Raw genomic sequence first — 27,050 nt, forward strand, 5'->3', positions numbered from 1 at the left:
CTTTTTGGAAAAAGAAAAAAAAAAAAAAGTGAGGCCATATGAGTGATTCAGTAAGCTCAATATAACTCATCAAAAATAAATAAATAAATCAGTCTGGCCACCAAGACTAAAATAGTCTGATAATAAGCCTAAAATAAGCTAAATAATATTTTGAATTCTTAAAATAGGGATAAATGTTTTTTTTACTTCTGACACTTTTACCCCTTTGGTCAGCACTAACCATCATTCAGCTTTCAATGATCTTGTTAACAAACAGAGACATATTCATATACAAAACTTTTTCTTAAACAAACAAAAAACAACAAAAAAAAACAAACAAAAACTTATTCTGTAATTTCAAATCTTTTGTCAACTGACATTCCATCTACTTTTTCTTACTATAATTTTCCATAGATAGTACATCATTGTAGTCATTGAGTGGGAAATCCTACTTCCATTAAAGTCCTCATTCACAAATAGCCCTGTCAGGTGTATTGCAGGATAATTATAGACTGAAGATACTATTTTACACTTTGCATCCTTTTTGAAGATTTGTCTTCAAGAATGCACTTTCTGAAGGTAACTAAGCATCTTTCTTTCTCCAGTAATGGAACTACTATATAGTAAATAATATTTTTTTTTTCTACTGAAAATGAGAAATTGAAGGAATTTAAATGAATTGTTCTGATTTTCATATAGATGCTAACGGAAAAAAATAAATAAATTCAAATCTTGTTATTAAATATATTTAGAAAATGTGGAAGCATCAGTACTACCAGCCTCAGAAATAGCAACATCAGAATGCAAGCATAAAGAGATTGCTGAGGAATAGTTATTGGCTATTTAATAATTGGCTATAAATTCAAGCAATTCCTGTTCATTTACTCATTTGTGGATGCTGCCTCTTTGTGGCAGAATGCCATGTAAAATGTACCTTTCACATTAAGAACCTAATCCTACATTTCTGTTGAATCCCATGCAAACTCCTGTTTATAAGTTTAGACCCAGAGAGAAAAAAAATACATATACACATGAAAGGCTGCACACTGTTTGCAGGAATTTCTCATTCAATTCTTACTGAGTAAGCCTTCCTTCCTCTTACTGAATGGACAAAGCCAGTGAAGCTGAAATTTCCTTACTTATACCCATTAGCAACAGTGGGCCTCTACCGAGTTTAAATGAAAGGAGAACCAGGACAGTGGTTTCAGCAATAGTTAGAAAGGAGGTAATTCAAAATTAGGGTTCCAGAACTGCACCTCAGGTAGCAGTACTCACATTTCTCACTAGTGTCAATGAGAAATCTGCAGGAAATGAAGAGCAGTACAGATAATAGATAAGTTATTTCTCTTGTGACAAAAGAACACTCTATCTGCACTTCAAACTGAAATAACACTCCACATACTAAACTGTCCAAGTTAAATAAAGTCATGTGGGGGGGTTTTGCTTTTTTTTTTTTTTTTTTCTTTTGCTCTGTGTTGGTGCCATAGAGGAAGGAACACATGCCAACAAAACATCTTGAATTCCAAAGGACCAGCTATATAGCTTTGTTTTCTGTAAAAAGTGACATACTGCACATGGATAGGAAAAACATAACAGAACAGAACCCTTTTGCAATAAGAGATGTACTAGTGATCAACTCTGCAAACAATACCAAACATGACAATCTTGTCAAGAAAGAGAAGATCCCATGTGAAATATACCCTTTTCCATATACTGAAGACCACTTTATCAACGAAACAAAATGTAAATACAGAACTATCCTACTCAATACGTTGGTGAGACAATTATTTATGTGTAGTTCTGACCCATGTTATATGCTGGTAATGACCGTATATTGCGTTTTAAAGATAAAGAACACATTATATGATGCCTAAAAATGTTATGACTTTCTGATGAAGCATAATTGCTAGTAAAGAGAAACCAACAAATAAACAGATGATATTGGCAAGAAATTTTAAAATTCAGATACTCATCATTTCATATTCTCACATTTGAAATATTTATCAAGTGTTTATCAGAAACTATTAAAAAATCACATGTGCTGGGATACATACGAGAGACATCAGTTGTCCCATCTTACAGTGATGCTGTGTTTATCAATATACTTGCCATTGCCTGCTGCCCAAAGGGGTAAAGATATTGTAAATAGATGTGTACAGTCCATTATTTGATCTTCTGAAATGCCAGTAAACATGAGGGTCTGTACTAAGCAATCAGAAACTGGCTACAACCACTGTCAAGTCATTGTGTTTTGGTTAACTAATGAAAGAGAAAGAAAGAAAGAAAGAAAGAAAAGAAAGAAAGAAAGAAAAGAAAGAAAGAAAGAAGAAAGAAAGAAAGAAAAAGAAAGAAAAGAAAGAAAGAAAGAAAGAGAAGGAAGGAAGGAAGGAAGGAAGGAAGGAAGGAAGGAAGGAAGGAAGGAAGGAAGGAAGGAAGGAAGGAAGGAAGGAAGGAAGGAAGGAAGGAAGGAAGGAAGGAAGGAAGGAAGGAAGGAAGGAAGGAAGAAGGAAAGAAGGAAGAAAAGAAGGAAAGAAAGAAGGAAGGAAGGAAGGAAGGAAGGAAGGAAGGAAGGAAGGAAGGAAGGAAGGAAGGAAGGAAGGAATGGAAGGAAGGAAGGAAGGAAGGGAGGAAGGAAAGAAAAGAAAGAAAGAAAAGAAAGAAAGAAAGAAAGAAAGAAAGAAAAGAAGAAAGAAAGAAAGAAAGAAAGGGAAGAAAGAAAGAAGAAGAAAGAAAAGAAAGAAAGAAAGAAAGAAGAAAGAAAGAAAAGAAAGAAAGAAAGAAAGAAAGAAAGAAAGAAAGAAAGGAAGAAGAAAAGGGGGAACAACAAAAAAGAGAAAGAATACTGATAAAACCAAAGCATTTTTTTTTCCTGCTAAGATGAATGCCTACTACATGGCCCTCACTAGCTTGCCCCGCTAGATGCCTGAGCAGGAGGTTGCTAAAAGGCATATTTTAGCATAAAGAAACATTATTTTTTCCTATTGTGAACAGATTATATGTCTTAGATTGTCTGTTAAGATTTGGTCTTAATTGGGATTATGTATAATGATTTATAAGGTTATCATGATACTGTATTGGCTTTGAGAAAAAAAAAAAAGGCAAAAAAAAAAAAACAAAAAAGCTCTCAATGTAGTGCAACACTTCAGAGCATCTGCAGACTTTGGAATCCATCCTGGAGAAAAAAAAAAAAAAAAAAAAAAAAAAGTCCCAGTAGTTTTACTTGTAAGAATGATGAGTATATTAATGCTCTGCAGGGCTACACACATGATTAAAGTTGTTCATGTGCTTAAGTGCCTGCAGGATGAAGGTTTAAGCTGGGACTTTTTACTTTCACAAGTAAAGATACTTAAGTGAGTAAGAATTTGCAGGATTCGGTCCTAAAATAGTGAAGGAAAGAGAAATGCTAATGTGCATATAAAAATAGGTGCTACAATAAAATATTTTTTTTATATTTCATCAATAAGTTATTTTCACTACCCAGTTATGGATCATATATCTCTGCACTCTTTAATGATTTGTCCACATCTACAGCGATCCTTTTAACGATCATAATATATATATATTTTTTTTTAATTCAAAAGTCCAGAAAGCATACAAACACATCCTTAAAAAAAGGAAACCTTGTATTAAAGTCGGGGTGTGCTAATCTCTCCATAAAAGCCATTTAAACTCACCCATGGCTAACATGGCTAAAAGGGGAAAATGTGCGCTGTACATAACCAGAAAGAAAATAAAACTAAACAATGTTGGTTTAAAAGAAAACAAAACAAAACAAAAACAAAACAAAACAAAAACAAAAAGACACACACACACAAAAAAAAAACACTAACAAAAACAAACAAACAAAAAAAAAACACAAGGACCATCACTTTTGTACTTGTAACCTGAATATGACCTGACAAGACCCTCCCGCCACCTTCCCCAAGCACACATAGACTCATGCACAATACCAGTGTTGTGCCCAGTTTACATAATAGGTGGTTTTCTGCAGAAGTAAAAGAAAAATAAATAAATAAAAAATAAATAATAATAAAAAAATAAAGGCAGCCGAAAATGAAATAAAATAAACAGCACACTCTTTCAGAATCATTCCCAAAAGCTGAAAAATCCCGTGCCAAGGCACTTCACCCTACAATAAAATGAATTTAAGGGGAAAAAAGAGGGGGGTGAGGTGGGGCAGGGGGAGGTCAGCATTTATGTTTCTTTGTTTTGCATGTGGTTATTAAATACAAATACTCTAGAGAAGGAGCTGCTGTGGTTGGCGGGGAAAGGGGTTTCTCTGCACTGTTTCTCAGAACTGGCTGAATGTGGTCTGTTTTTCCAGCACTTCGAGGTAGTCCGGCTCTGCGTTTAGTTTTGCTTTTAGCTCCAGGTACTCGTTCCTGTTGGGCTCTACATAGACAGTACTCGGGGGACTGTAGAGCACCGTCTCCCGGAGCCTGCCGTCCCCCGGCCCCGGGTGCAAGTACTGGTGGGCACGCCTAAGGTCATAGTTGGGGGAATAGGTGTAGGCGGCGGGGAGCTTGGGGTAGTCGGGGAGGGTGGAGCCGGCTGTGCCCAGCGTGGAGGAGGAGGAGTGTTTGTCGGGCTCCAAAATGCCCCTGTAAAAGCGATCGGCGTCTTGCACCGGGGAGAGCAGCTCCTCTCGCGGCTCGATGGTGCTCACGCTGTACGCGGGGCTGCGCCCGGGCACATCCTCCCCGCCGGGTGCCGGCGGCGGCGGGGGCGGCGGGGGAGGCTGGGTGCCCCCCCCCCCGCTTGCAGGGGGTGGCTGCTGTAGGTGACCTTGAGCTCGTGGAGGTCTTTATAATCCTCGCCCGCGTTGCCCTCCCGGGAGCGGTAGATGGGGTTTTTGCACATGTGGCCCAAGGGGTGCGGGATGTACTCGTAGACGTGCCCGGCAGGGGTCTTCACTTTGGGCAGCGCCGCGCCCCCCCCGCCGCCGCCGCCGCGGTGGGGAGGGTGCTGCTGGAGGTGCGGGTGGTGGTGGTGGTGGTGGGCGCCGCTGTAGACGCTGTACTGCATGTTGAAGGAGCTCACGTCGGAGTTGTTGGCGCTGGCGTGGTCACCCTGGCCCTTCTTGCGCCGCTTCATCACTAACACGAAGAGCCCCGCCGCCACGAAGACCGACATGATGAAGACCAGCAGCAGGCTGAGGATCAGCACCGAGAGCGGCACCGAAGAGCCGCCGCCGCCCGCAGGCGTGGAGCCGCCCACCGCCACCGTGCCATTGAGGCGCACGGTGGAGGAGGAGGGGGTGGTCCTGGCCGGGAGCTGGCCCGGGGACGGCGTGGGCGTGGAGACGACGATGTCCGAGTAGTCGGGGCACAGCAGCTCCGCCCGGACGGCTCGCATGTCGCTCTGGGCGAACTTCTTCGGGGACTCGCAGATCACCTGGTCTACCAGGACGCCGGTGTTGAGCTGCTCCAGCCACAGCTTCATGCCTACCACGTCGCAGGTACAGTCCCAGGGATTCTCGTGCAGGTCGATCTGCAGGAGGGATTTCAGCTGGTCCAGCACCCCGCTCACTGGCAGGTAGGAGAAGTGGTTGCTCCGCAGGCTCAGCCTGTAGAGGGAGAGACCAGAAAAAATGTTCCCAGGCAAAGATCTCAGAAGATTGTTATTCAAAAACAAGAGCTGAAGGTTGGGGATGGGTTCAAAGGTGCCCGCCTCTATCTCCCGGATGACATTGTACTGCAAGAAAAGGTACTGTAGGCTTTGTAGCCCATAGAACAGCTCTGGGCTCAGCCGCTCAATCCGGTTCCCATTCAGGTACAGCCTTCGCAAATTAGTTAAATCCCCAAAAGCCCGGTCCTGAATGACCGAGATACGATTATTGCCCAGGTGCAGTAAATCCAGCCCGGTGGCATCCACAAAATCTGCCCTGCGTACCAGAGCGATGTAGTTTTCTGTCAGATACATCTTCTTAGGATTATAAGGTTTGGGCTGTAGCTCAGAAATGCTCTCAATCTTCCTCTCCTGACAATTGACATTGAGGCCCAGGTCAGAAATCTGCAAGTTGCAAGTGCAGGCAGTGGGACACTCCAAAGGCACCGGGGATTTGGTCTGGTAGGCAATGCTGGGTCCGTAGTTGCTGTATCCCAGGTCTTTGGAGGGCAGACGGGAGGTGGGTCGCACCCTCGTCTTGTTGGGTTGGCGGGTCCCTTTGGGGGGCTTCAAGGGGATTTGTAAACAGCTGAAGAAGAAGTGGCCACGGAGTTGACTGAGGCTGGGGTAGTGTGGAAATACCCTGTGGTGCTCAATGGTGTCTGTGGCCTCATTTCGTAATCCGAGATGAGTCTCCTGGGGCAAAGCTCCTGCTTGGAAACTTCATCCAAATCTCGACCGTGTAAGCGAAAAGGGGTCTCACAAACCACATCTCCCACCAGTGCAGAGTACGAGATACTGTCTAGCCAATCCTTTAGAGCAATCAACTCACAAGAACAATTCCAGGGGTTTTCCTCCAGCTGCAGCTCCACCACTTTATCCATGTGCTGCAAAAGGCCCACATAGGGCAACAGCTTCAGCCGGTTACCCCTCAGATCCAAGTGAGTTAAGGGCACAAAACGGAAAAGGTTGTTGGGCAAACTGGAGAGGAGGTTATCATTGAGAATCAGCACCTGCAGCAAATGCAGTTTGCTGAAGGCATTAGGTTCAATGATGCTAATATAATTATAATCAACCTGTAGGTATTCCAAACTCTCTAGACCAATGAAAGTGTCGTCTCGTAGAAGTTCCAGCTTGTTATTGTTCAAGTGTAGCCTTCTTAAGCCTCTCAGACCATGAAAGGCCCCTGTTTCAATGTCTTGTATGTCATTGCTCCCTAGATGCAAAATCGAAGCCCCCGTGTAATTAACAAATTGGTTTGGGTACAGCCTGTTCAAAAGGTTCCCAGACAACAAGAGGTGGTAGACAGGGAACCTCGGTGGACTGATCTCAAAAAGGCTGATGATCCCTCTGTTTTCACAGCTCACTGTTAGGATGCTGTCCTTCTCCTCACAAGGACACGCATTATCACAGATTTCCCCATAATACTCGATGCTTTCTGCCCACGAAAGGACTAGCGATGTTAAAGCAAACGCGATCGTCTGCAGCATCCAGATATGCATTTTTTTGTTGAGGTCCTGTTCCAAAGTTACTGTGGAGCAGCAAGCGTACATTTTATTTCCTGTAAGGGTAAGGAGAGAAAAAAGAAAGCAACATAATAGCATAACCCCATAAAATTTACAGCGGACACAAAGTTTGTATATATCTTCTAGTGGAGTGGAGAATGGACTGGTAATCAAACAAACAAAAAAATCCCCCTGTCACTTCTAATTCCCACACTTTTGAAAACTGAATGACATGCATTGATTAGAAGGTTGATGGGAAATTCCTAGTGAGTCAAATGCCTGCAGTGTTTAAAAAGGTGAGATCGCAGTAGGAATCATTCTAGTTCTATTCATATGTGGTACATTTCAATGTTTCATTGGATTTCTTTTTCACAACCAGCCCCATAAATATACATAAAATGGCTGTCAGTTCGGTTTCACGGTTCTAATTTAAGAGAAAAGAAGCACCATTTTACGAGGTTTCCCACCTCCCCTATTACCCAGCTCCCCCTTCCCTTCAGAACCTCCTCAGTGAACAGCGCATTAAGGTCTTTCCCTATTTTAACAGAGCCAAAGTGCTACCTTGATTTTTAACCAGTGGTGGAAAAGCCATGGTAGGAAGCCAGATAAAAATGCCCAGTGCTGAAAACAGCAGCTTAATTCAACAGAGAGGATACTGACAGTTTCTCCAAATCACCTATTTCTTAAAACTCTTTCATGTGATTATTTTTATCTATACATTTACAAAGCATGCATGCACACAGGCACACACCCATCTGCACATATGCACACACAGCCACACAGCCACAGCCACACACACACACACACACACCACAGAGGACTTTTGTGGCAGAATTATTCGGTAATGAAATTAAATACATTAGCCTCCTACTCAGTGCACTTAAAAGCTGTCAAGTGAGAGAAATTTTGTATCTTTACACAAGTAAATCATCTTGATTGGAATCAAGTTATGTACAATGCAACAGTGAAGAATATCAGGCAGAGGTCTTACACACACAGCCACACACACACACTCACTCTTAGAGGAAATGTTTTAACCACTCACCCAAAATTTGTGAAAAATGTAAAGCATGCAGATCATCTTCGGAGTCTCAGCCATATCTGACATACCGCTTATTCCCAACGTTCTGCAAAACTAGCCTGGTAGAAGCGGAGAGATCTAAATAGGTCTCATGGAAATATCTCATCGCCAACACTCCAAGCATCAGAGTTACTGATTATAAGCAGCGATGGCTGTCAGTACTCTTCATCCTTTAGGGGAGAAGACACTCAGGCTGATTAAAAGCCAGTGGGGAGTGGAGGGGGAACCCTACCATTGACCTGCATCAGTGCTTTAACACCCAGATTTCATCTGGTCAGAAACAAATCCCTTTTCCATTCCTTCTTTCAGTCTTTCTGACTCCTTGTGGCTTTCTTCTACTTCTACTAGCCTAAAAGCAATGTGAATAAGGAAAATATATGCATTGTGTGTGTTGGTAGGGGAAAGCTAATAAATCATCTGGGCTTAAATGCTAGGGGCTTGGAGCAGGCTTGCATTTTCTATTGCCCACCTCAGAGCTTCTATCCTCATGCAACAACTCTGGTTTGGAGGAACGCATCCTAAAAACCGTCAAGTCTCAGCACTGCAAGACATCTCCTGTGGCATCAGGTTCAAGGCTGCAAATTTGGCACTTGCAGCAAAGGCAGTCATGCAGCAAGAAATCGGAAGTCTCGGCGAATCTCTCTAATTTTGACCAGACGTCAACTGGATCGGAATTACTCAAACCAAAAGGCTTCACTGCAAAAAGGCAGCAAAAATTTTACTCAAAGGCATGTCTCTAGCATATTCTTTCTCAGCTCGATCAGATCCATTCATTAACTGACAGATCTTCGGAGGAAAAAAAAAAAAAAAAGCTATTGAAAACCTGCTCGGTCAGTGTTAAAATCCCAGGCATTTTACAACTTTAATTCAATTATGGTTAGCAAAGGAGGCAAATACAATCTTCCCTCCCGCCTCCTTTCTCCCTTTCTCTGAAAAAAAAAAAAAAAGGGGGGGGGGGGGGTGGGGGGATGGGAGGTAGAGAAAATAAAGTTGTAGCTGGCTATATGCAAGGTTGCAATCCCGCCCTGGAAACCCCTGTGTGATGACTGCATGCTGCTGTTCGCCAGCTCCCTACAGAGGTTCATACTGGGAGAGGGGGAGGGGGGGAACGGGGCTGCATGGGGATTTTTCTCGTGTGTGTGTGTGTGTGTGCTTTTTCCCCAAAGAGTTCATCCCTCAGATTACCGCACTGCATATCCGGCTCGAAGCAGCAGCTTTCAGTACCGCCGACAGCAGCAGCAAGCAAGCGGCCCCAGCCGGACACTGCCACCCAGCCGAGCAGCACCCAGAATTGGGAGAAATGGCTGGGGGTGGGGGAAGGGGGGCGGAGGAGGGGCGGGGGGGGGGTAGAAACAGCAAGGAAAGACCCGGCGGGAAGGGGCGGGAGGGGGGGGTGTTGGAGGGGGGGTGTAAGGGGGAGAAGGAAGAGAGGAAGAAAAGAGAGCGCAAGAAAAGTCAACCCTGGTACTTACTTCTCCTGAAATCCCCAGGGCCCAAGCATGGTGGCAGCACATGAAGGCGCCCGTTCGGTGCGCGGGGGCGGTGGCGGCGGCGGAGGACGAGGAAGCCGAGGAGGATTTTTTGCGGCCGGGGAAGGCTTCGGTGAGAAACGCACACAAACAGCACCCCGCGGCCGGGCGGCGCCGAGGCACCGGCGTTCGCACAGGGGCGCGCGCACAAACGCGCACACACACACGCGTGCACACACACACACACACACACACACACGCGTGCACACACACTCACGCACAGACACGCTGCACGCGCGGGTGGGCTCGTGCCCGGGCAGCCGCGGCGGCGCGCCCGCCCGCGCCCGCGCGCTCCGGCGCGCGCCCGCGCGGGGCGGGCGGGGGCGGCCGGCGGAGAGCAGCGGGAGGGGAAAATTGGGGAAAGGATGGAGGGGGGTATGGGTGGGGGAAGGCGGGGCGGCGTCGGGCGGGGGCTGCGCGGGGACAAGGTTGCGGGGCGCCGCGGAGGAGGAGGAGAGAGGCGGCGGGGGGGGCGGGGGGAGGGGAGGAGGGAGGGGGACGCGGGGGGAAGGATGCGGCCCGGGGATGGAGGGGGAAACGGGGGGGGGGGGGCAAGGAAGGGGGCTCCCCGGCTGAGAGCGCGGTGGGCGCTCAGCGCCGCGCACGCCGCCCGCGCGGTCCCGCAGAGCGCATACGCACGGCGGGGCGCGCACACGCACATGCCGATACTACTGCCGCGCCGCCGCCCCCGGCGCGCTCCCGCTGCCGCCCGCGGCACCGGGCAACTTTCCCCGCTCGCCGCCGCCGACCCCGTACCCCAGCCCTCAGGACGGGGTCCCGGGTCCCGGCGGCGCTGCCGCCCACCCCTCGTCCTCCAGCAGCGCCCGCTGACCGCGGAGCGGAGCCGCTTCCCCCAGGGAACGTGCGGGAGCCTCCGCCGGGGGACCAGGTGGCCGCGGAGAGGGGACGTGGCCGGTTTGGCAGCGCGCGCGTCCTCTGCATCTGGGGCTGGGGGGTGTGCAGGGTCCCCGCGCGTTGCCTCCCCCCTCTGCCCACCCGAGCTGGGGGATGCAGCAACGACAACGCAGCGACTCCGGTGACGTGCCCCGTTCCTTGCCCTGACCGCTCTCCTCACAGCGGTTGGAGGCCGGGGGCCATCCCCAGGCCCCCTCCGGTTGGCCGCGGAGCGGTGCTTTGCAGAGCTGTACCTTGCGGCTCCTCCCGCTGCCGCCAGGTGGCAGTGCAGCGCCGCCGGGGGCTCCGCGGGGGGACTGCCCTGCCGCCGGGGGGCGGAGGCCGCGGCGGGGAGAGGCGGCGGGGTTGGCAACGCTGTGGAGATTGCCTTTCTCCCTCGCCGGCTGAGAGAACTGCGGTTATGCCGTTTGGCTAGGACACATGATGTTTTTTTCTTTTTTTTTTTTTTTTTTTTTTTTTTTCCCTTGTAAAAAGCTGGATGTAACATAGGTGACTTTTTAAGTTTAGCTCTAGGTTTGTTTCTCAGAAAGAAAGATACATTTAACTGTATATATGCAAAGATGTCCACATTTGCCTCTGTGTATTCATTATTCTTTGTGCTGTGCACATTTCAGTACTTAAATCATCAGTATTATGCATACAATTGCATGTAAATTACATTTCATGTTCACAATACAGAGGCTGAAATCTGACTTTAACTCAAATGCAATGCTAAGATACAGTTGTGCCTTCATGGACTCATGCGTGTCTCAGCATTGCAGAAGGAAGAGGATGTACTGTACCCTATGAGAATGCATCACATCTACATCTTCAGCAGACCTATGTCAGTCTGTGTCTTAACATCCAAATGTGCAAAATACATAGTGTAAATAATCACGTTTCCCTTAATGTTCAGCCTTCCTCAAAAGGTGTGTTCTTCTCTGCAAATGTAAAAGCAGAATGAATCCTTTTTCTTTGGGCCTGAAACAAGCAAGATACGGTATTTGGATGAAAGACAGTATGTTCTTATATGAATCAAATGGAACCTTGGTTCTCATATGAACCATTCTTGTTCATTTAGATGTTTTTTACTCCTGCTCTTGCAGAAGTTTTTGGAAAGTTTCTCAGTGGGACAAAACACCTACTTCTATTTTTAAAGAATCTGTGAAATTCCTGTTTTGATGCAAAACCAATTGACTCTGTGGAACAATTTAAAAGTCTTTAGATTGAGCACCAAGCTGCAATGTTTAGTCAGGGAAAAAAAATCAAAAGCATACTACACACTTCTGTTCTCCCTCAGCCACCATCACTCTTTAAGACTTTACTATTCTACATGAAATATATGATAATAGGTGAAATGAAAAAAAAAAAAATCATAGGTAGCAACAGGGGCTGTTTTATGGAAGTTTTTTTATGAACTCACTATTTTTGAAAAATATTTTTGATTTGAAATCATAATTGAATATTTTGAATATATGGGATTTTATGCATATATGCTTTCATTTCTAGGCCCAGTCATATATATAGCACCTGTCTGTGTTTCTGTCCTGTTTTTCTCTGACAGATTTTGGATAAATTAGATAATTTATCTAAATTTTAGATAAATTTAGATAAATTTTAGATAAATTTAGACAAATTAGATAGATTTTTTTATTAATAAGAAAGCAAGCTATTTTAAATAACCTTGGTAGCTAGACTAAACTTAACTATTTCAGTGAAACCATTTTGGAGAAGTTGACACTTCATAAACCTGAAACAATGTTAAAAATGCTGTGTAAAAGTGAGTATTGTACATATGTTTCATTTTCATTAGTCTAGTCCTGTACGAATGAGATATTAAAAAGTATAATGAATAGAAAATCTGATTTAATAAAATCTTACTTTCATCTTGTTAGACTGTTAGATAATTTTAGTAGTACACATGAGGTTTAAGTAGTTATTACTGTAGAACTATTATGCTGCTTTTCCATTCATTCTTTTTATGATTAATATTATACTTCTAGTAAAGTACCTTAAAGTTCTGTAGAATGCTGCAGAAAATTTATTTCAATGTATTTATTTCAATATGCTTGTGTAGCATGAGATCACAGTTCTGTATTCCTTACTGAAGTCAGCTATTTGAATGGTGTCTACATAGCCTGAAAGTACTCCTTATAATAAGAAGTTATATCTGAATATTTGAACTAGAATTGCCATAATAAACTTGAGCACAAGAACAGCAAACAATAAATGCTGCTGAGAATTTATGAGAAATAATGAGGTCTTTATTACTATTGAAGTGTGCTCCCTTTTGCTAATTTAATTTTTAATCTGTCTGTCATTAAACCAGGAGATCCTAAAAAATGCATTCAAAAACTCAGGAGGAAAGTTGGATGTTACTTCTATAATCCTCACATGAAATACAAATGGAGAGAAGTGAACTAGACAGGAACAACAGAATAGACAGATAAACAAAAGAATATTAGGAATACAAAGATTATATCTACAACAACTTTGAAGGTCTACTACGGTAGACCTATTGCAGTAATTTAGTCAATAAGAGTAGCACGAACAGTTGATTTAGCACATGGAACCAGACATTACGTGGAAATAGAAGCACAGAAGTATCAAAGTCATAAATGTTGGAACTGATGGAAACACATAGTTTAGAAAAGACAGAAAAAAAGGTGGTGGAATCATTTCATTTTAATGGATTAAAAACGTTCAAGAAGTAAAGATTGTTAAGCAATAATGCAACAAAGAAATTAAATTTGATGGTGATGATGAGAATGAAAATCATGGAGGAAAGGGTACGAAAAAAGCTTCATGAGGATGTAATCTATCTATCACAAATCTCTTTGAACAGATTTGATCTGGACAATAATCCCTATAAATACTAGGGGAGGCAATAAAGTAAAAATTGATATTGTGTGATTATTTCAATTTATGTGATATCCAGTGGGCAAATATTAGAGGAAAAAAAAGAAACAAACCAAACCAAAAAAAAAAAAAAAAAAAAAAAAACCACACAACAAAACACCATAAAAAACACTGAACTGATGATATTGGGGAAAATACAAACTTGAACATGACAGAGAATAGCTCCTTTTTGAAAAACAAGGACATGTTAGTTTTAATGAACAATAGGATCCACAGGAAAAACTGATAATGTCTTAAAAGCAACAACAACAAGAACAAGAACAACAACAACTAGGTTATCTTAGGTCAGTTGATTTTGAGTTTTTACCAGTTCACATGAAGCAGCAAGACAGAAAAGAAAATGCAGTTCTTAAACTATAGTCCAGTGTTCCAGGAAGGAAAACTGAGAAACAAAATAAAAATTAGTGAGATAATCTGGAGTGAGGAACACGAGAATTAAAATTCAGATGAGGCATTTTACCTTTAGATTTACCTTATGTAAAAAAAGCACAAATATTATTTTATATTTACATTTAGGGAATGTGGGGGGAAATACAGCGATGAAAAAGAATTCCCAGAAGATAAAAACTTGAGCAGATTCTCAAGAAAATATAAAATATGGAAAAAATATATTGATTAGCAAGGAGAAATCTGCATCAGTAATTAGAAGCAAACCAAGAATAGTCAAAAACCTTGTATAACCAAATCTTGCACAAAAAAAATGAGTAATAGAAGTTCTTAGGACAAGTAAGAAAAATCTAAGAAGTAGCGTGCATGCTAAAGGGTGGTATGGACATTAAAAATATACTAGGCATGGACTAAGTAATCGATGTATACAATGCCTCTGCTTCTGTTAAAACTGTATATGTAAATGATAATGAAAGAGCAAGGGCAAGAGAAGTCATGTCATCATTCATGTACATGCAGTACATAGTTGGTACTGTGTGGAACAAGCACTTGGTCAGAAAAAAGTTATATCCTAGATTACTGGAAGGATCAAAACGAGAATTGTAAGTCCATAAGTAAGGACTGGAAACATTTGAACTCAAAAAGAGATAAGTGTGTTTGGATAGAGTTTGTAGACAAAAAAAAAAAAAAAGGAAGACTTGCTGAGGAGAACTAAATAGTCAGAGAAGGAAAAAATATACATGTGTATGTGTATACTATTTATATGTGTATATCTTTATACATGTGTATGTGTATACTATTTAAATATTCATATATATTTATATATTAGTATATATATATATCCATATATATATATATTAACATCAATATTCTAATATTTGATTATTTATAAGTTTAATTAGTATGCATATTTATGTATATTGCAATAAACACAACACGTATTATTTTGTCCTGGACTGATATGAATGATTATCTTTTGATTTAAACTGGGGTGAAAAAAACAGATTAAACAATATTCTAAAAGTCTGAAGGTAGTGGTTGATCAGAAAGTAACTATGTTGCCATTATAATTGAAATGCTGATATAATTATATAATTGTATAATTTATATAATTAATATAATTATATATAATTATATGTATATTATATAATAATTATATAATCATAATTGAAATGCTGTTGCATTATGATTGAAATGCTGATATAATGGGAAAAGAGTAGCATGATTAGGCACGATTGTTCTAATAGGAGGGAAGGTGTCAAAACGATTGTACAGGACTAAAGTTTGCATGCTTTTTGATGAAAATTAAGAATTAATTTTGATGAAAATTAAGAAATAAGAAATCTACTGACCACAGGAGAACTGAGATATTAGGAAGGTCTTCCAAATAGGTAATGAGGCCAAAAAAACAGAGGTTTTTTTTGTTTGTTTGTTTCTTTGTCTTGGTGGTGGTGGATTTATAATTTTATTTTAAAGACAGAACTTGAAAGGCTGATAGAAAAAAATGTGTAATTGAATAGGACAGTTCCTGGAGGAAAGTTACATTTATGCTGAGTTGGGAAAGAAAAGGCTTTTTGAAGAAGATGGAATATGGTTGTTCTACATTTATACTGTATCTGTTCTCTGCCTCAGGGCTTACTGCAGGCTCTCAGGTCAGAAAGGATGTTTTCTCTCTTACAGTATAATTTAGATTTTGAGTTCTGTTAATTTCTTTCATTCTTGAGTCTTTTGTTCTCCTTTGTAACATGGAACATGTTTTAATACCTTGAACATTTTGTATACATTTCCTAGTATATTTTCTCCTATTCCTGATATTCCTGAGAAGATTATTAGCGGTGTCCTTGTTCCCCTTCCCCTTCCTTTTTTTTTTTTTTTTTTTTTTTTTTTTCCCAGAGAACATCTGGTCTAGCTTGTGGTCTTTATTGGAAAAGTTAAGATTTTGCTTAAGTATTGGAAAGTGTACATCTGAAGCAAACGTTCTAAAGATCTAGTATATCTGGTTGCCCAAAACTGTGAGGATTTATACATTTAGATAATCCCTTCCAGCTATGTTTCCCTATCGTTACATACAATGTAAAATGATTAAAATCATATTCAGCTCAGTTCCATTATCCCAAAGATACTAGCTAAACTTTCTGAAATTTCAGTAGGACATGACATTGATTAAGTATGTCTCTCAAATTTCCAAAACTGGCCTAATATACCTTAGATCTGACTTTTCATCTCTTACCTCATCAAATTATCAAAGAATTAAAATTATATTGTATATAATACAATATATTATTGTAGTATTGTATAATACATTGTATTGTATTATATTGTATATAATAACATCTAATGTTAGGTATCTAAATCTAGTGATAATAAATGGAAGGATTCTGATTTCATGTGGATCTGAACACTTCCTCAGGGGTAGCTTCTTAGCTTTTTTGTTTTGTTTTGTTTTGTTTTTCTGTTGAAGAGGTAGAACAGGAATTATACAGACATTTATTCATATTCATACACATAGGACTAACCATAAGGTACAAATCTATTAGGTTATTCTTTTACTTCAATTTCTATGCTTCAATTTCTTCTACAATAAGTAAAATTGATTTAACAGGAGAAACTCAGAGTTGTCAAGCATTTTCAGTCTTATTGGTTAAGGTATTCAGTAGAAAGAGCTGGATTCAAATTCATACTCAAGATTAGTCAACAGAAATTTGAGCATGATGAGTATACAGACATAGAGACTGACCTGTCTTGTCAGTGCTCATTTTGGGGCAGTTAGGCATCCTCTGAGAATTTCTATTTAACTGGTTCTTACAAACAAAACAAACAGGTGAAGTTAGAAACAAACTCTGTAGCTATGTGTAAATTAGAATTCTGAGTGACTCTTCAGTAACAGCACTGATGTGACTCCTAATTTTTCCTAATGTTCTAGGAAAAAAAAAAAAAAAAAAGAGTTATCACCAAAACAATGCACAGCAAGGAATGAAGGTCCATGAGGCACATGAAGATACCCAGCAGGAACTTTGTTGATGATATTAATGGTCTCTCAATACTGGATCTAACCACTACTAGAGATAGATAGGATTCATATATATTTTTGTTTACTTAGCCTTGTGTGACCATATGTAAATGTAGGCACCTAGCATTATATTTTGTCATTTGAATAGTTTTGTTTGAGAATAATCAGTTTTTGGTGCTGGTGGTGTTCTTTGTTGTTGTTGTTGTTTGGGTGGTTTTAACTTTTTTATTTTTATTTTTATTTTTATTTTTATTTTTATTTTTGAGATGTTATTTAAGACAACCTGTCTGTATAAATAAGTGATTCTTAATGAGACAGCTTGGTCATTATTTAAAATAAATATAAGGCTTATTTACATAATGATGAGTAAAAATTAAGCTATTATTTAACCATTCTGCCATATAAGAATGATAGCTATGTTGTTATTGTATTAAGAAGAAGTAAGGAATATTTGTATTTGTTTGTTTGCCTTTTTTTTTGTTTTTTTTTTTTGTTTTTTTTTTGGATTAACTACAGTAAAAGGGCACACACCTTATAATGAACTGAAGTTGCATGTTCTGGCTATTTAGCATGATGTTCAGTATTTCTTATTGCTGGTGATGCCTCTCTGTCTTCTAACTGGGAAATTTTCACCAATTACTGCCACTAGGTGTCCCTACATGCACCTATGTGTAGGAACCTACTTAAATAAAAATTAAAAATAAAAATAAAATAAAGAAAAAATGAGCAAGAGTAGTAGAAAACATGATAGAAAACTTTATTCATGATGTTTAGAGTTCTGTTTGACAGCTATCTTGAAAATTACTGAAGAAGGCATGTTAAAAGATTCATGATGGTGCAGTTAAATTTCAAACTAAACTTTTTTTAAAAAATGGATGTTAATGTAGTCTTAGTGTGGTCTTTATGACATTATATAGGCATATATATAAAATGAAAAAAAAATGAAAATCAGGTCAGTTAAAGTTTTCTATTTAGTAAATTTATTATAATGTTTAAGTAATTTCAAACAGGTTTATATAAAAATGGATTAAGAGATAGTAAAATCTTCTAATTAATTATGAGTCTAAGAGTGATGGAGAAACGTGTATTGTGATTAACTTCTCTAGAACATCCTGGTAAATGGGATATTTCAAGAATTAAAGATTTTTAATAGACTGTAGAGTTATCTGATCCTTACAATTAATTTTTGAATAGATGACTAGTAATGTAAAATAATTTGGTTAATGCCATAATTCTTTTCAGAAACAAGTTATTATTGAATGTCATGGCAATGGTGTTATTAATTGAATGTTATGGCAAAAAGCCTGTTGGAGTTTAATAAGTGTTTGAACTGTGCACTTAATCACATGGTCTAAAATTTTGGGTAGACTTGTGCCGTGCCAGGAGTTGGATTCAATGATCCTTATGGGTCCCTTCCAACTCATGATATTCCAGGATTCTATGATAAGGTCTTGTAGTAGGCCAGTTGTTACATTTAAGTCAACACCTATTGATATCACGTAAGAACTTTTTGCCATTTTTATTTTATTTATTTATTTATTTATTTATTTTATTTTATGTCAAAAGGAAAAATGTAAAAGGATCTCTGAAGGCGTATTCTTTCGATTTTAATAAGCAAGATACTTGGCTAGACATCTCAGAGTATTAAAAACTTATTTCCTGTAACATGAAAAGGTGGCATATAGAACACTAAGAACTTGATCATATGGATACTATCTGACAAATTTAACCATGAATTCTTGAGCAGCATCTTCTCTTTTTCAAAATATAGGACTTTACTTAAAAAAGAAAAAAAAAAAAAAAGAAAAAAAAAAAAAAAGACTTTCTTAAATGATACTGTGGTATCTTTGCATATTCTTTAAACCATAGGCTGGCAACAGGCTAGCGTGAGCATCTTTATTAACTTAAAGTTTTAATGGTAGTACATAAGAAGAGAAGTGGCATTTAAGGACTGGTCTTTTCTTTCATTACTTTGTTAACTTACTAATTACTGAAACTGATAATCAGCTTTAAAATTCTGTATAGTAGGCAACAGATGGAAGAGTGCAGACTGTTGCTTTACTGTTCAAAATGAAGAAATAGAATATAATTTGTGAGCAATAGATCTTAAGCGTTATTATACCAGTTATATCCATTATTACACCAGTGGAAAACACAAGTATCTGCGTGTGTCTTATTATCAGCAAAATAACTGAATAATACCATTGCTTTACATAATGTATTAAGTGTAAAACATTGGTGATATATGTAATAAAAGCTTCTATTTTACATATAATCTCTGTAAAAAGTATGCAGCTATCTAACAAGACATATACAATGTCTGGAAAATACAATATACTGTATAAAGAGAAAAAGAAAAAGTCATTGTAAGTATATGATGCAGTGTAGTTAAGAATATCAAAATGCTCTGTAAACATTGTCTTATTCCATCCACAGTTACACTGTTCTAAACACCCTTTAATATGCTCTGTTAAAGAAGGCAATCTGCAGAGAAAAAATTAATGATGAACAATTTATTTCTGCATAGAAGTGATATGAAATTTATGATTTAATTCTATTTATTATTTCTAGATTTATGTTCCTATTCTATATTTCTATCCACGTCACTATGGAACTATAAACAACTTAGAAAGCTTAAGTAGAAAACTGCATAGGATGTTGCTATTATGCAACCTAGAAGTTGCAAATGGCATCTAGATTATCCACTGGACACCTCTAATAAGTATTAATGATACATATTGGCATAATATAACCTGTGACTTAGAAAGAAAAAAAAAAAGTGGAAGTTAGTGTGTCAGTCCTTTTGAAACTGAATAGGGTGAAGTTACTTAATTCTACTTTGCTACCTGGAAATTTGCAGGCAAAGTAGAAAAAGCAGATCAAGGAGAGGTGAAAGGAAATATCATCCCTAGTCTTCATTTGAGAAAGCAAAATGAGATCAATTAACTGAAATGTTGCATATGGAATATGGAATGCTTTACTGAGTTAATTCAATTTGTTTCTCAGAATTTCCTCTCCAGTATCTCAACCAGAAAATGAATCTGACACTTAATATAGCAAAATACCGGCGATGTTTAATGTCCTTTTATGTCTTGCTTCAATACGTATTTTTCCTGACAATGTATTGCTGAATTGAACATCAGCAGAGAAGTTTAATAAATAACATTATCAGTACCTAAATCGTTAACTTTGTCTTGTCTAAGATCTAAGATAGACTTCAGCATTTTGAAGCCTAAATACATGTAGGTTCTGCAAGCTTCAAGCTTTGTTAGGAAGCTGTCATCCATTACAAAATGTTACCTACTTCTAAAATGCATCTATGCAATGTTAAATGAATTTAATTCCTTCCGCTTGAACAATTTCCCAGCTTTTGTAGGAAAGGCAAAAAATATTTTACTTAGGTTTCTAAAAAATAACCCATATATTTTAAAGGCAGACAGGCATCAGATTTTTAAATAATCTTACTAGGAACGAGCACAGTGTCTAAATTGGGTCCAATGCATCTTAAATACTGTCCTATAGCTAAAGATCCAAAATAGACATCTCCAAAAGATAATTCTACTTATGTTTTCAGAAGTCTGCTTTAAATATATATCCCTCACCACTATTTGTGGGGACTTACTACATTTAGCTTTTTAGGTATCAGCTCAAGCTGATACCTAAAATCAAGTGCACTTAATAAATGCTTTGTGAATGTTCAGTCAATGTAGTAAAAAGATATATTTAAATGTAACTGTAAAAAGATTATGATATATTAATAATTTATGTCTTATTGACCTAGGCAGGGCCTTGGGGGATATGCAATGCTACTTACCATGAGAAAGATATTTTATCAAAATCAAGACTTACATTAGTAAAAGCACTTTTTAAAACTCAATATTAAAGGAAATATCTCAAAGTTCTGTTTTCAAAAAAAAAATTAATAATAATATTCATACCATTCTTAGCAAATGCACATGGACTAATATTTTTATGTAGCTATGCTTATAATAACATACATTTTTTATTTTTTCCTTTATTCTGTTAAGTTGATGTGGATGAACATATGGATTGTGGAATATTGCTGTCATCATTAATAATACATTAGCAGACCCATGTAGTAGCCAGGAAGGGGGGGGAAACTGTTTCTTTTTTTGTTGTTGTTTGTTTTCTTGCTTATATATTTTATATATGGACTAAGATGTGGATGCCATAGTAGGAAATCAGTTTTCTTCTTTTGTGCTTAGTTTTCCTTATCATAAAAAAAATAATAGTATTTAGCAAACAAATGATTTTTAATGAAAATCATTTTCTGTTGAATCGTATTTTATTTTCTTCCATTACATACTTTGTTTTTCTTAATAATATTCTAACACCTGAATTTATTTCCATACTGTTGCTTGAGCTAACATTTAATGCACGTGTCAGAGAAGGACAAGAATAATTCTCATAGTTACAATGAAAGAAAAGCAGAATAAAATAAAATAAAAGCAATATAAAATACTATCATCAATCTCAGCTGAAAACTGCAGATATATCTGGATATCCAGAGCAATGTCTGACATTTATCAGTATAAAACAACTACTAACTACCACATAATTTAACTTGCTACCTTAACACCCAAAAAGCTTGTATAAAACATAGTTTATTTTCTATCCATGCTTTTGAGAAAAACTCATTTAATTGACTTTCACTTCCATACTAATGTACAAATCCTCGCTCCACATTCTTAACTAGAAGAATCTAGTACTATAATGAAAAACTTTCTGATCCTTACGAATATCACAACTATGGAAACAATAGTCATTCATCATATGCTGTTGCTTACAACATACTCTTTCAAACAGAGTGTATTTTAAATATCTACTATTTATGTAGAGTACAATGTACAATAAATATTGTTATCTTGTGAAAAAAGTAATTTTATCATGGATTCATGTTACATTATCATATAGCTGTTAAACTGTAAATCAATAAACTTTTACGACATATTATTTTGATATTCCTTCTTTGATATTTGATATGATCTGGTTTGAGTCTCTTTTTCTAGTCTTGACACGAACTGTGGTTATATTTTTATATAGTATTAATATTCTTTTGAGGTATAACCATATTGCCACAAGCTCTTTTTTAAATTTATTTTTTCAGTAAAATTATCTTTGAATTTTCATGCAGAGTTTCCCAATTTGTATAAATCATGTCTCATTCTGGAGCAAATTTGGGCACTTTACTTCACTGAAACTATTAGTCCCGAAAAATGCAAACTCCATTAAGAAAATCTATGAGCAGAGACACTTCATTTGTCTTTTTGGAATTTTTCAGTCAAAAGCCCATATTTTTACTCTTTCAAAGTAGTTTCAAAGTAATCATAATGGTCATATTTATTTAATTATTTATTTCACCTGCATGTGCATGCACACACACACACACACTCACCAAATGTTCTTTGTAATATTTTTGGCAAGGAGTAGTAAAATCTGAAAACCTGAAATATAAGATATGGCTCTGGAAAAGCTACACAGTTTCTCCTCACCATTTGCACCCTTGCAGAAGTTATTGCATTGCATACTCTTCCAGTATGTATAGCATCTATTCAGTGGTTTTCATGAATTAAACTTTTAATTAAAGCTGCTAATTTACAGAACGTCAATGCTTTAAAGTGTTTCCTCAGACATCTGACACATACGTTAGATAAATTAGCACCTGTGAAAATGCATCATGTAGTGTTTATTATTAACATTGTTGATTACTCTCTCTTTTGACATACATTTCTGTAACAGCTAATATGAAATTTTGACTAGTAAGTCAAATTTTAATATTAATTTAATGGCATTTTCAAGTTGATAGGCTTCAAGCTCACTTCTTCCCTATCAGAGGAAACTGGAAGCTTAGCAGGCTAGGCTTTTATATTTCATTAAGACATTTATTAAGATATGTCTATACATACTTTTTTATTTATATTAGTTAGTTAATAATTTTTCAAATGATCTGAGCAGCCTTAGGCCTAGCATTCCACTTCAGAAATACCTTTTTAGCCACTGGCTTTTTTGTAGTATTCAGTCTGTTTAGGTAGTAGTTCAGCATGACCTTTTCAAACTCTAAATAAACAAGGGCAGGGTTACTTTTTCAGTGATTTAAATTAAACAGTAAAACAAGGGTTGTATGAACCCACAGTGCTTACAATATTGGTTATCAGTGTTGGCTTGATCCTCTACACACTGACAACACAATTTTAAAAAGCTATAATTTCCTTTGGTGACTTATTCACCAAAGATGTGAAATGACTCAATAACTTGAATCATTGAAGGTCAATGCTTGCAGTTTCATTTTCAACTTAAAAAATATGTTTGAAAACATCACAGAGTTTAAAAAGATCTCGGAAAGATCACTCCTCAGTCAAGGGAAAAGTCTTCAGTTCTATCAGAATAGAATGTGCAAACATTATTTTCTTTCTTTCCACACCACGCGCGTATTTTACTTTTTCAGTGGAGAATAAAAGATTTTGACTACCAAACTCTTGAATGTTTTCATATAATCAGACACCAATTCTGGATACTCTAAAGATTACCATGAAATGAAGAAGTTTGAGATCCAAATGAAGTCTATTTTGTGGCATTATGTGTTTCCAGCTGATCATTTGTTTGCAAGATACATACTTGGATATATATCCAGTGTAAATGTGCAAGACCATAATTGCCAAAACAACCGAGTAAGAATTCAGAATTAAGTTTCCGAGCATGGAATTTGCAATACCTTTCTGAATTAACTTTGCGATAGGTGTTATCCAATTCTTTGAAATCTGCTTGCTAATACATACTGAAAAATTATGAACACATTCTGGAATATATAATGCATGCTGAAAAGTCCTGAGAAGGAGACTTGATAATTAATTGTACAGTATAGCAGAATATTTTTTTTTTATTCTTAAATACATTTTTTCTTAGATATACCCTCCTATTTTTTTTTTCAATAAGTCTATATTACAGATATGAGAAAGCAGCAATGGAAGTGCAAAGTATACACACTAGCTTTTGTTTTGCATAGCCTATGGTCACATACTATTTCAGAGGTACTATTGAACCTGCATCTCCCAAAGTCTTTTAAGGTCAGTTTGACAGTTTGACTGCTGAATAAAGTTCTTCTGTACTGAAAACTGATATAACTGCATGACAGGAGAGGAAAAGGCTTACAGCATTCACTATATGTATATAAAGGTCCTAGAGGTATAACTGTCCTATATGTATATAAAGGTGTGTGTGTTGTATATATATAGGAGAGCATATAAATATATATATATCTTATGTATATAACTCTGCTATATTATATGTAGAACTATAATTCTGTCTTTTTTTTTTTTTTTTTTTTTGGGGTGGGGGGAGGGGAAGGGAGGGCAACTTATTGCCTGATGGTAATGCATCACTCTTTACTTATGCCTTCTCTAAGATACCACACAACTATGCAACTATAGAGGAAAAGTGCCAAGAGATTCTGTGTCTTGGCACTGTCTGTGCTGAGACAGTTCCCAAGACTCTTTTTCTACAAGTAAGGTATGTGAATACATGTATAGCCATAAAGTTAATACCAAATAATTTAATATATGTTAAGGATATAACAGCTTTTTTAAAAACATTCTTGAAAGCAGTGGAAGCTCAGTGTCTAAATACCTTGGAGAGTAATCTGGGTGTTCAGATTGCTTAAATGATATCTGAGGTGGCAGCATCACAGTAATTACTAAGAATGCTATAACTGTGTAATCCTTAAGACAGAAAAAATTAATTCAGTGCATATGATCCTTCCTAAGCTGAAAGGTCATAAGGTTATAAAGGAAAACTCAGGGTAAAGGACTTTTTTTTTTTTTTTTTTTAATTAATTCCTTATGAAGAAGAGAAAACAGTTAAAATCTCATCAGTTTTAATTAGGATTAAGTAAATAGTGATAGGAAAAGATACTGTTGAAATAAATTCTATTTCAGCTGAGTATATCATGATGTTAAAGAATTCATTTTTGTGCCTAACATCTTTAAACACTTTGAGGTTATTCATCTTGAAACCTATATTACCTTTTACATTAACAAAACAGCACTCTGTTGCACCATGTTTATGACACCACATTTTTACAGTATTCCTTATACACAGTAAAGTTCCTCAGTTTTAGGTATATATAGAGTGCAAAACAAAAAACTTGCAATCCCTATATGAGGAAAGAAGGATAGAACATTGGCAGATTTTGCACATTTTTAGATATGCCTAGTCTACCATGCCATTTCCTAGCATACATTTAGAGCATTTTTCAGCCACACAAGTGAATGAGTTTTGGAGCTTTTCCAGAAGCTCAGCTTAGACTCAAAGAGAGAAGTCTACATTTACAAAGAACCATTCACAGCTGTCAGAAGTTAGATGTCTGTGGAACTCAAAGTACAGCTGCAGTTTTTCCAGAATACTGACAACTTCTGTGGCAACCAGAGTCTGTTCAGTAGTACTGGGATTTCTGAAGCTTTATCAGAAAAGTCTCAGTGCCCTATGCCTGTAATTACCATTTCTGTGTTTTTATTACTCCTTTATTGTTTGTATTCTAGTGACATACTGCATGCTTTCTAAACTTGAGAAATTATCAGATATCACATTTTGAAATAAAATATTTATTTATTTATTTAAGTTTCCATAATGAACAGATGAACAGAAAACAGTAAACTGTTTTTTTTTTTTTTTTTTTTTATTTTCTGCAACATATAACTAAATAGGAGCGATGGGAGTGCATTGTCCCAATTTTGCTACATTTGGACGTATATAGATATCTTCTGTTTCGTTTCTGTAAGGATACCACCTATGACTCCATTTCTTCTGAAGACACTCTGAATGTGTGTGATATATATATATAATATATATACACGCATATATGTGTGTATATATATATAAGATACAGAGAAACACAGAGAAACAAATACATTGTGATGTTGTGCAGTGTCATTTTCACTTGTGGAATACCTCTGTAATTGCATTTCTCAGAAATGTAACCTAAACTCAAATGTGTTATGCCTATTATTTGACTTCTTTTTTCTAAACCCATCTCTCATTGTCTCCTTGAAAAGTTTGCATTATCATAGCAAGAAGATGGCAATTAATTGGGAACCAAAACTAGCTTGGTACTTTCTTATTTCTTCTGAAAAGCATACAATACATATTAGAATAATATAAAGCTGCATATAATAAGCACTAACAATTTTTGAACTATATCCCAGAATGTCATTTTAAATAGTATGTTAAATATAAAAAGATAGAATAGAGAAAGAAAACAAACAAAAAACAAACAACAATAAAATAAAAAAAAAAAAAAACAACGAAGTGAAGCCAGAGGGATCCAGTCAAACATTTAACACCAGAAAATAATTAAATAAAGAAAATCAAGATAATTTTATGATTTATATTTTAAGTCTAAGGCCATTTGAAATTTTTCTTTTAACTAAGCTTTTCTGTTTTCCTCCCACTGCCCCCGTCCCCTGAGTAAATTTTATAGTTTTCAGGCCAATTGAATTTTATGCATGAAAATTTTAGGTGTTAATGCAGAGGAGGATTGCAAGCTTAGCAAAAGAGCCTTAGCTCAAGTCTCTTTTTTCTTTGTGTTACTTGGAAATAGCTGAAAACACTTGTGTGTTCATACAAGGAATCACTGTTAAAGAGAGAAGGAAAAAAGGAAATGACATTTTAAGAACCATGACTTCTCCTTGTTTTGTTATTCCTGACCCTGATCCACATCATGTATTCCTTATTGCTTCTAACTATATTGTATTCTTGAGGCTGACACAGAAATGTAGAAGACCCCCATAGACTTACAATGAAGACCCCCTTTGAAATCGTTGCTGGATGTATCAGGCTGTCAAGCTGCTTTCCTATGGCACAGTAACTAATTGCTGCTCAGTGAGAGTCCAGCTTCTCTGATTCCACTGATACTAGCAGTGGAAAAAAATATATTTATATTTATATTTATATAAATATATTTAATATTTTATTTATTTTATCCTAGTAAGTAAATTTTCTTCCCCTTCTTGATAAAAGCTATGATGACAAATGTTCCTCTACCCCATGGAGTCCAAGAAAATCTTTATAAAAAACCTTTTTATAAACCTTTTTATTATAAAACCTTTTGAAAAGTAGCACATTGT

The 27,050-nt window shown here is 37.6% G+C and overlaps 1 protein-coding gene across 1 annotated transcript; it reads right to left on the reverse strand.

The window, feature by feature from the left end:
• Window positions 1-4,189: 4,189 nt before the first annotated feature.
• Window positions 4,190-9,872, reverse strand: SLITRK5 (SLIT and NTRK like family member 5). Its single transcript, XM_032180724.1, is given in 4 exon segments — window positions 4,190-4,726; window positions 4,729-6,164; window positions 6,167-7,147; window positions 9,645-9,872. Coding segments are annotated over 3 exon segments (2,865 nt in total). The 5' UTR covers window positions 7,140-7,147; window positions 9,645-9,872; the 3' UTR covers window positions 4,190-4,270.
• Window positions 9,873-27,050: the final 17,178 nt, after the last annotated feature.

The sequence above is a fragment of the Aythya fuligula genome, chromosome 1 (genome assembly GCF_009819795.1).
Source record: "Aythya fuligula isolate bAytFul2 chromosome 1, bAytFul2.pri, whole genome shotgun sequence".
Taxonomy (NCBI): Eukaryota; Metazoa; Chordata; class Aves; order Anseriformes; family Anatidae; genus Aythya; species Aythya fuligula.